Source organism: Oxyura jamaicensis, chromosome 8, assembly GCF_011077185.1.
Source record: "Oxyura jamaicensis isolate SHBP4307 breed ruddy duck chromosome 8, BPBGC_Ojam_1.0, whole genome shotgun sequence".
NCBI lineage: Eukaryota > Metazoa > Chordata > Aves > Anseriformes > Anatidae > Oxyura > Oxyura jamaicensis.
Genome location: NC_048900.1, coordinates 8837205 through 8847144, shown reverse-complemented (window position 1 = coordinate 8847144; position 9940 = coordinate 8837205). Strand labels below are relative to the sequence as shown.

General features: G+C 47.2%; 1 protein-coding gene across 1 annotated transcript in view; it reads left to right on the top strand.

The window, feature by feature from the left end:
• MTA1 (metastasis associated 1) overlaps positions 1 to 9064 on the top strand; it is a 77360-nt gene extending 68296 nt beyond the window's left edge. The window contains exons 20-22 of the mRNA XM_035333367.1: positions 822 to 853; positions 3709 to 3860; positions 7383 to 9064. Coding sequence (XP_035189258.1) covers positions 822 to 853; positions 3709 to 3860; positions 7383 to 7521 — 323 coding nt within the window. The 3' untranslated portion in view covers positions 7522 to 9064. The remainder of the gene's footprint in view (positions 1 to 821; positions 854 to 3708; positions 3861 to 7382) is intronic.
• The last annotated feature ends 876 nt before the right edge of the window (positions 9065 to 9940 follow it).

Sequence of the window (9940 nt, the reverse complement as noted above, 5' to 3'; positions counted from 1 at the left end):
GTCCATTATTAGACCCTTCTGTCCATTATTAGACCCTTCTGTCCATTCTGTGCCATACCCTGCAGCGTTTTAGCAACACCTTGCTCTCATGTCCCGAGGCCTTTGTGTGTCCTGCGGGGTCTCACAGATGCGCGGCTCAGTTCGGTGCATGTGTGATGGGGAATCTGATGGTATGGCAAGTGGCAGTCTAGGAAAACCAAGCCTTGGTGCTTCACGGTGCTGTTTGTGGTGCTGGAGGAGGGCTTTGCATGGAGTGCTGTGCTCTGTGACGGATGGAGCTAAGCCTGTGGCAGTATTCACCGGTGCTAGGTTCAGAGCAGGTTAGCAGCGACAGTCTGTGTGCTACCAGCTTGTGTCTCGTGTCTGAGCTGGCTCGTTCCCTGGGGTCCAGGGATGATAGGGAAGATTGTGTTTGTTGCTGTTTGACAGTATAATATCTTCCTCTTTCTCCTCCTTGATATCAGTGAATTCCTCAAAAGCTAAAGCAGAACATCAGATTTTTCCAAAGACTTGAGGAAAACTTCAGATCTGACAGAGGAGATGGACTTGCAGCGGTAGTTTGAAGAAAGGTGTGAGAAACTGGAGAAAAGACTGAGAGAATGAAATGTGCTTTTAACTTGGGGGCTCTGCTCTTCAAACCATGTTGTTAAGGAAGCTCTTTCCTTAGTCACGTTCCAAGGAGGGGAGAAGTTAGTTTGGTAGAAAACTCTTTATTTTTAGCAAAACAACACCGTTGCATAGTTGCGTGTTTTGATTTTGTACTTTTTCTGTCTTGGAAAAGCAATGGTCTTACCAGCTCTATTCTCTTTCCTGTTTGTTAGGTCTGCCTAACCACGGACAAACCAGACAAATGGTAAGAGAATGTTCATTTAACCAAAACAGGGAAAAGAAAAAGAATGATGATTAACCCTCTCTAGATAGCACACCCCATTAAACCGTAGTGCTTCGCTTCCGTCTTTGCTGTTTGCAGCAGCTCATACTTCCCGAGCCGTTGAAAAGTTGAAAAAAATGAAGTAAAAATACTATTTTTGGGGCGTATGAAAGGTCCAAGTGGTTAAATGAAATTTAAACCTCAAATCAATCGATGTTCCATTCAAAACCATCTCATTGACATATTTTGTTTGTGCTCGTAGGGAAACTGAGTGGCTGTTCATAGCAAAGGTCTGGATGCGTTTCTAGGTGGAATGTGTCTCACTTGAAGGAGGAAGGCTTAAATGATGGAAGGATTTATTTGGAAAAGTTTCTGTTTTTTATTTCTTCAGGAAGTTGGTGTTTGAGTTGTCTTCTGAGAATGCTTGTTCTGTTACGTTCTTTTATTTTCCTGGAGTAAATATGATTCCTAGCCTTTCATCCATTACGCTGAGTTTTATCAAAAGACAGAAGCAAATAGCCAGTCTGACTGATGCATCTCTGGCCAAATGCTTTCTCATGAAACTCACCTCGGTGTGAAGGGGCCAGCACAAGGGCTCTGCATCGCTTTACCCCTCGCTGATGGCTTATGTGAGACCCTGACGTTACATCTCTTTGCTCATGGGAGAGAACTTGAAACGTAATTTATTTTTTTCCCCAGAAAAAGATCTGCTTCTGGCGTTGACGAAGTGGAGTTTGCCTCAGTAGGTGAGCTGCCACGATGCATTAGTGTCAGCAGGGTCCCTCTGACATGGGTAAATCAGCAGGTCTGAGCTATGGTCACTGCGGAGTGATCGCAGAGATGATTAAATCTAATTACGTTCTCGGACGGCGGGCAGTATTAGGAGGCTATAGCTGGAGCATGCCAGTCTGCTTGGAATAACGAAGCGTCCGTTTAGCTTGGTACTTGAGCATCTGACACGAAATAGTAAACTGCATTTATTTATTCCTCGTTGTGGTTAGCTTCACTGCTTGTCACTGAGGAGACTGGCTACTTGTTTGTGTCTGCTGTATAAACCAGCTCAGTGCAGGGGGAGATCTGGGATGACCCAACGCTTCTTAGCTGCAAGGGAGGAAACCTTGAACTGCCTTGATTGCTTGATAAAATGTGCCACTGAACCCGAAGGGCCACGTTTAGGCTGTGCCATTTGAACCACTGTTCTGTGCAGGCAGAGAAAAGGCGACCTCAAAGCACCTGGGTCCCCCTCCTAGGTATTTCCAAGAACTGTCTCTGGAGTTGTTCTCCCACCTATGTAGCACGTGGAGAGAAAACATTCTTCACAGCACTCATGAAAGGATTTTCTTGGAGAAACCTGGAGGGGAGGGGGAACAAAAGCCTTTCATTTTAAGCCTTTTCCTTAATAAACTTCAAATATAAAAGCACTCCTTGAAGTATTTCAGTGGTTTGCCGTGGTGCCAAAATTGTCGTGCATAAGATGGAGCTGGGCAACTAAGAAATAAAATTGTTATTGCACTTGTATGCAGCAGCTTAGGATTTCAAAAGGTGGGATTTTGTTTGTTTAGCTCTGAAGCCCTCCTTTTCTACAAGAAGCAGATCTGTCTGGTATAGTCAATTAAGGCTGGTCAAAAAAGTCATTGATCCTTTTTTTCCCATCCTCAGATAAAATGTGAGAGGTGTGGGGTTTTGCTGTTTTTTTTTTTTTTTCCTCCTTGGTGGACAAGCCAGAGTCTTCCCTTCCTAAGTCAACATGCAGAACTTTGGCTGGGCTTTTGCCATAACCTGGCATTTAAGGGCTTGAGTACCTCATGTCCTCACCTTTCCTTTCGAGGTGGATCTCCCCAGCCAGATCTCCCTCTGTGCGTGCTCAGTTTCCCAGTTCACGTTCATCCGGGGAGGCGTTCTGGCCTGTTACGTACCAGCATTAATTTTCTTCTGTGGCATTTTCTGACCAGCTTTAATTTACACACATCCATTTTCCTGGGCCCTTGTTTTGTATCTCTCCTGACTGTCCAGTGTTACTGATTCCAGTGGGATTTCTCAATGCGCTTATCAGCAGGAGGAGGGGCAGCAGAACTGGACTTCAAATGATCAAGGACGGCTGCATTTGCCAAGCTTAATCCTTTGCTCCCTTGTATCTGCACCTCTCTTAATAACAGCTCATGTTTTTCCAGTTGAGTGGAAGGGGGCTGCTGCGGGTTTGGAAAACGGTAGCTGATCTGCAAAGCAAATATTCGATATTGGGGAAATCTGTGTTGTTAAATGCTCAAAATGATTCCACGATGAAAGGCGTTAAGCTTTGTAAATCTCGATTTACAACTTTTTACAACTTATTTAACGATGACAGTGTATGCTAGGATATTAACCTCCTGAGAACAAAAAGGATGTGGGTAAGTTTGTACCCCAGGGTAACTGTACATTCTGTGTTTTACATTTCATGCTGTGCAGTTAGATTTCTTTACCTGAAATCACCAGCGTTGCTCTAGGTTTATGGTAGTAGCCGAAGTCTAAGTCTCATGTTCAACCTTTCAAACTTGATGTCATCTTACAGACACAAAGAACAGATTATTGGTGGTGCCTTCCATTAATTATTTGTCCTGCCGCTGGAGTATTGCTGCCCTATTGTATATTGAAGGTGCCTAACTTCTTCCGCTTATGGACAATTGCTTTTTTGTGAATTCTTTATTTGTTCGTGGGCAAGAGGGTACATACCAGAAACTCAACAACTAACATGAAAACTTAACTCAAAACTTAACTCTTTTCCTTTGTTTGAGTGCTTATCGCATGCTATTGCGGGTTTGTTGCAGTCCATAATTGTACTTTTTTATGTATCACGTCAGGGACCAAGCCGAAACTTGCTGCTCAATGGGAAATCATACCCAACAAAAGTCCGATTAATTCGTGGTGGATCCATGCCTCCAGTGAAAAGGAGGAGGATGAACTGGATTGATGCACCAGATGATGTTTTCTACATGGCCACTGAAGAAACCAGGTAAGAAGCTTGGATTGCTCAGAGGATTTAAGGGAGGTCTTTTGGTTTTTGTTCCACGTGGGGATCTCTTCAGCAGATCTGCTGCTGCAGACTGGATGCCACACAACTGCTGGTGTTTAGGTGGATAAAGGCTATGATAGATCTAATCATGTCTGATAGGCCTAATCAGGCACTTGCTTTCCAGAGAAAGCAGATTTGTCTTGAGCAGTTCCTTTAAGATGTTGGCAATGCCTTGGGAAGAAGACTGAGGTGGGACACTCACCTGGAGTAGACCCATAGATGCCTTTGGAGATCCTCCCTCAGTTTCTCAGAAGAAGAGTAGGGCCTTCTGGCTCACGGGTAATTCTGAGGATCTGAGCCTCCTATATACAGGGTTCTCCTTTGCTATTAAAGCTTATTTATGTTTGTATCCACTGAAAGCTGCTGAATTATGCATAGTGTTATCCATTCTTGCAGTATGTCTCTACCCTGGTACAGATTGTTTTGGCCACAATAACTTTTTGAGGCTGGACATGCTCTGAATGCCTTCTTGTGTGCTGACGTCTCTGCTGTAGTGCTTCCCAAAACACTTCTCAGCCCGCAAAGCATTTCAAGTGTCAAGTGACTGTTCTGTGGGCTTGTTACAAGGTGGGCTTTGCACACAGGCTGAGACGGTGATGTCCAAGTTACCGTGCATCTGTGCCTCTCACCCCAGTTCATGTCATTAGCCTGCCTTTCTCTTCTCTGTTCCTGCAAGGTGCTGTGAAGGTAAGAAGTGAGATCCCCAATATGATTGAAAGCAAAGTGAGAGAAATAATTAAATTTTGAGGGCATTTCTTTTTTTTTTTTTTCCTGTTGTCATCTTGCCCTGGTGAAGGGGTGCTGGGATCTTGTTACAGATCTGACAAATTCACGTGTCATTGCAAACGCAGGGTTTTCAGTCTCTGATTCAATCCTCAGATGCTCAGGGCTTATTTCATAATCCTACATCTATAAAACACTTCTTGACATCTTTATTGTCCAAAGCACAAGGAACGCTGCAGATTTGCAGTCGCAATGTCTCAGTACTACTACAAGGTCCTGCTCTTTGATCTGTACAGAACAGAGAGAATATTCATCAGTATCGGTCATGAGAACCACTTTCTGCGGGGGCACAGGATTGTCTGCTTGTACAGGACCACGGAGCATGGCAGGAAGGATCAGTCTCACAGCGACCGACTCATCTCGAACAGAAATGGTAGCACAGTGATAGACATCAGCTCAGGGAGACGGTGTCTCTTCCATTAAAAAAAAAAGGGGGGGGAAAAAAAGAACAGGCTTCTTTGTCCAACTGCTTTGCTGCTTAGCTGACTGGTCAGAGTGCTGAAAAGGGATGTTGGCAGCCTGCTGAAAAGCAGGGAAGCTTGAGCGACGTAGCATTGTAAGCAGCACGGGTTTTCTGCTGGGCATTTCACCTCGAACTTTTCCCTGAACCATCTGCTGCATTCCAGTATCAAGAATGTAAGGCTTGTTTGTGAGCTCTGAAACAATTTGAGCTTTGTGTTGGCTCCGTAGCAATCAATCTAACTGCAATATCTGCATATCATCCTCCAGCCGAGGGTCAGGCTGTGTTTTCTGTCACAGAAAGTAGGTTCTCCTGAAATTTTACCCCCCTCCCTGTCCCCTTTTGTATGGTGCTGCTGAGAACGGTGCTGGAAAACTGGACAGCTTCGAGGGAGCAGTTAGAAAAGTTGGTAGATTGAAAGGAACAAGTCTTTGAATTCAGGCCTCACAGTAAGGAGCTCAACACGTCTAATTTATGCAAGTGGAGGCAGAGTGTGACCTGATCAGAATCTAGAACTGCTGAGAGATGTATTTGTGGTGGCGGTGTGTCTAACAGCATGAGCAGACTCGATAAGAAGCCCCACTGGCTGTAACAGTAAGTCAACTTCAGCCGAGTGAGTTTGAAAATTCCTCACATCAAGGTTCCCCCTGCTCCCACGCACTTCCACCCGGCTCTCTCCTTTCCCCACCCCATGTCCTGTTGGCTTTAGAAGCAGCTGGAGAAACGGGGACACTGAGCAAAACAAAAGACCCGTCTATTCTTATATATGTGGGTTTGTTCTGTTCGGTTGGGCAAAAAGCACGTGGAGAGAACCAAGTCTGACTGCAGCTGATGGAGCATTATCACCTGAAGGTGTTGATTTGTCCATGCTGGTGGCAAGAAGGGTATATTGGGGGTTGGGGGAGTATTTTGCCCAGTTTCTTGTCTTTTTAAAAGAAAAATTTGGCCCCAACAATGCCGAGTAATCAAAAAATAAAGCAGTTACCTCTGGGGGACAGACAGGCCAGGTGTGGATTGTAAAGCCATGTGGCTGCCCTTCCTCCAGTGCAGGGCCAGACTTCCCGGTAAGTTACACCTTGAAGGAAGGAGGCTGTGAGGACAGGCCTCCGTATCACCCCTCCTCGCCGTCCCGGTCCCCGCACTGGGCGAAGGCTGCGTGTGTGTAATGGCTACTGGAGGGCTGCTACTGGGAATATTTAGCACCTTCCTTTCTGATCTTTGACCACTGGAACATATTCTGGAAATGATTTTCTCATTTTAATTACGTGGTACAGTTTGTTGTTGTTGCCGTGGGGTTTTTTTAAGGCACTTCCTCTAGCTTTAAGCCTGGTATTGTCAGAAGGAAGCGAGTAATCATTCTGTATTGTTTCTTTCCACCTTGTTTTTCTAATTTCAAGCCTTCAGCGTGTCCCTCTCTGTGTTTTACTTTCTCTCCTGATGGAAATCTGCTTCCTGCAGATCAGACTTGCTGCTAGCCTTGTAACGCGTAGGGAAACTTAAATGCAAGACTTGAACATTGCCCGTTTCTAGGCCAGGCACGTGCAGAGGAGAAGGGGGGACACCCTGTTAGTAGGCCTGGGGCCGTGCTGGGGAAGGACAAGGCTCCAGCGGTGGTTCCCTCGTTGTTGTGGAGCTCCCCTGGGGGAGCTCAGCCTTGGGGCACAGCTCGTGGGAGATGAGATGCTGCCGGGCCAGGTTGCTGTTGAAGAGGCAGCTGCGTGCACCTGCTTGGAATGGGAGATGTCTGAGAGCGCTGGTCGGAGATGGATGAGCAGTGGGGAAGCAACCAGAGTTGCCAGCAGAGATTTGTTGTAACTGGGCTTTGGAAATTCCCACAAAGCTGTCCGCAGCACGTTGTGCGGGTGTGTTTGCGTGCACCAAAAGAAATGAGCGGTGTGGGAGCTGGCTGTCGCAGCTGTTTCGTGTGTAGTGTTTGCAGCAGGAGACCCTGGTCCTGTGAAACTGCACCAGGACGTCCTCTGCTCCTCTCCAGGGAGAGGGCTCTGGACCAGCAAAAGCAGTTGCATTGGTGGGGTTCACACAGGGTGAAACAAAAGTTCCCTGGGGAAGACGCTGCCAAAACAAACAGCAGCAGTCCGTCCCGCTAGGGAGCAGCCCCTGCATGTGCAGGCCCAGCTTCGCTTGGAGGAACAGAGAAGCCCTCAATGCCTAAGCCTTCGGTCTCTGTAACAGCCTCCTTTCTTCCTTTCTGTCTGCAGGAAAATCCGCAAGCTGCTTTCCTCCTCTGAAGCCAAGCGAGCCGCCAGACGCCCTTACAAGCCCATTATCCTCCGGCCGATCCAGGCAGTGCAGCTGCGCCAGCCCATGAACGATGAACCCATAATCATTGAGGATTAACACATGCTGAGCAGCTCTCTGGCCGACGGTGGATCTGCCCGAAAGAATCTCTCCTCCGATGCATACTTGAGTTTCTATGGCTACAGCATTGAACTAACTGTTGAAGAGAGGGAACTTCTGAGGAACTGTTTTGCATCTTTTAAACCCTTAAAAGGAACTCAGCCCTGCTCTGAGCCTCTGACCACAGACTGCTCTCCCTCTCTCTCTCTCTCTCTCTCTCTCTCTCGCGCGTGCTCTCTCCTTCTCTCTCCTTTCTTTTTATTTTTATTTTTGGTAGCCTATTTTCCCCTTTGCTTCTACCCCTTTTGTAGACAGGGGGAGGGAAAGTAAGTTTAACTTATTAAGAGAATGTGGACTAGTACTTTTTAGCTTTGTTTCCTCTTCTGATGTACGAAGAGCTAGAACCCTTCATTTTGTGACTGAGCTCTCGTTGCAAAGCCGTTTTTACGAGGCTGTGTTGTAAGATTTTTTTTTTTTTTAATTTTGTGGACGGTGCCATTTTTTATTTCATTTATATTATTTCTTTTGTAGATAAATTTCCAACCTTTAAGCGATATTTGGAAATAGGAGCTGAAAGCCAGCCCCAGGTTCAGCCAGTTTTCTTTGGTCCTGTCCCTTCTGTTTTTTGGATAATTTTGCACGGCCAGTTGTGCTCACGCACAAGACAGAAACAACTCAGGCTGAGAAAGGAGTGAGCTAAGAACCGAAGACCCTTGCAGAACGTTACACTACCGTGTGCAGTGGAGGCCAGGCTACCAGAATTAGGTGTCCTTACTCTAGTCGATCCCTGGGAGATCTGGCTCGCGGCAGTTCTCTCTGTAACCAGCAGTTTGCGTGCTGCCTTCTCTCTGACGTCTGGAATCCTACGTGCTGCCGTACCACCGAGACCCAGCAGTAGGCCCAGCAGTCCAGCAAGTGTAATGAATTGCTTTGCTCTGGCTCCAAGAGTCAAGTACACCAATGCCCAGGGACATTTTGCTTAGAATTCTGAACCTGTTTGTGCATCAGTGTTTTTGGACACATCTCTCCCCAGGACAAAACCTGGTTCCTCTTAAATTGCGTTCCTGTACGTTTCCCATTTGGACGGGAATTTAAATTGCAGCTGGGTTTTGATTTGAACACATTGTGTCTGAAGTTAAGTGTTTTTTTCCCCCCTTGACATTTCTTGTGTTTGAGGTTTCTTGCATCTATTGAACTTCTTCTGTATTTGCAAGTCTGTATAATTTCTTTCTCATATGTCTTCTCATTGCAGTGCATTTGCTGAATGCCCTGCTCTGTTTCTAAGGATGTAAACTATCATTTGCAACTTGTGCTGATCTGTACATGTACCTGCCTCGAGCAGACACAGCATGTAATAACCCCCAAGTCATTCCATATGTGTCAGCAGTGAGATGAGCCAAAGTTGTATTTGGGTTATCACAGTCCAACCGTGATTCTGTGCAGCTCTGCTGACCCGCCGGGTTAGACAGAAAGGAATCCCCACAAAATGAAAACAATTCAGTTAACTTTACTTAATAAACCTGGAAAGTGAGCTTTTGTGAAACATCTGCTTTTTGTCTCTTGTGGAACAGCTGCCTGCACCCTTGCTCAGGGTGCCACCTGGCTGGCGCGCGCCGCCTGCGCTCCTTCCTTTCCGTCCGAGAGCTGCGTTGTGCTCCAAGCGTTTGCGTAGCCGCGCTGCCTCCCCGTGCAGTCGTGTTGTGCGGAGTCATCCAGAGCTCGACTCCCCTAACACGCAGTTGAAATATTTCTGCCGCTTCCGAATCCCGCTTCCTCCTCCTTTTAAGCAGCGCAGCAGATGCCACGCCGGAGCCTTTTGTCTGCCGTGCCCCGTGCCGAGGGGTGGCACGGCTCTGACATGTGGCAGGAGGAAAGAAATCCCTGGGGGTTAGCAGCAGAACGTGCCGGCGTCCAAGTGCCTCCTCTCTGCTCCTTGCTGGGGTAAGCAGTGGGTTCTGCCTGTCCTCAGTCGCTGCCTGGGAGCGGCCAGTTTTACTCTGGCTGGGAGTAGGTGTGCAGCTTAGCAGAGGCTTATCCTTAGCTGCCTCTCCTGTTTTCCTCTCCAAAACCTAAAAGCAGGAGGGGCAGCGGATCCTGAAGGATACGCTACGTGAAGGGCACCGAGCTTAGCAGACAAAAAGCCTCCAGGCCGCCCGCGAGCATGGTGCAGGACTGCGCCGAAGTCCTCTGGCAGTTCTCCTTCGCCTCCATCGGTCTGCGGGATTAATTCTAGGTACGTAAGAGATCCTGCTGACAGCAGGAAGGTTTTGTAACACTTGGCTTTTTCTCTGCGAGCCAAAGGTCTCGTAGGAGTCTCTTCCCGTTGCAGAATGAAATCTGTAAGGGAGGGCTTTGAAAAGCCTGCGTCCAAATCAGCCCCGGCCCGTCCGTAGCGGGGTGAGGAGCTGATGGCCGGCCG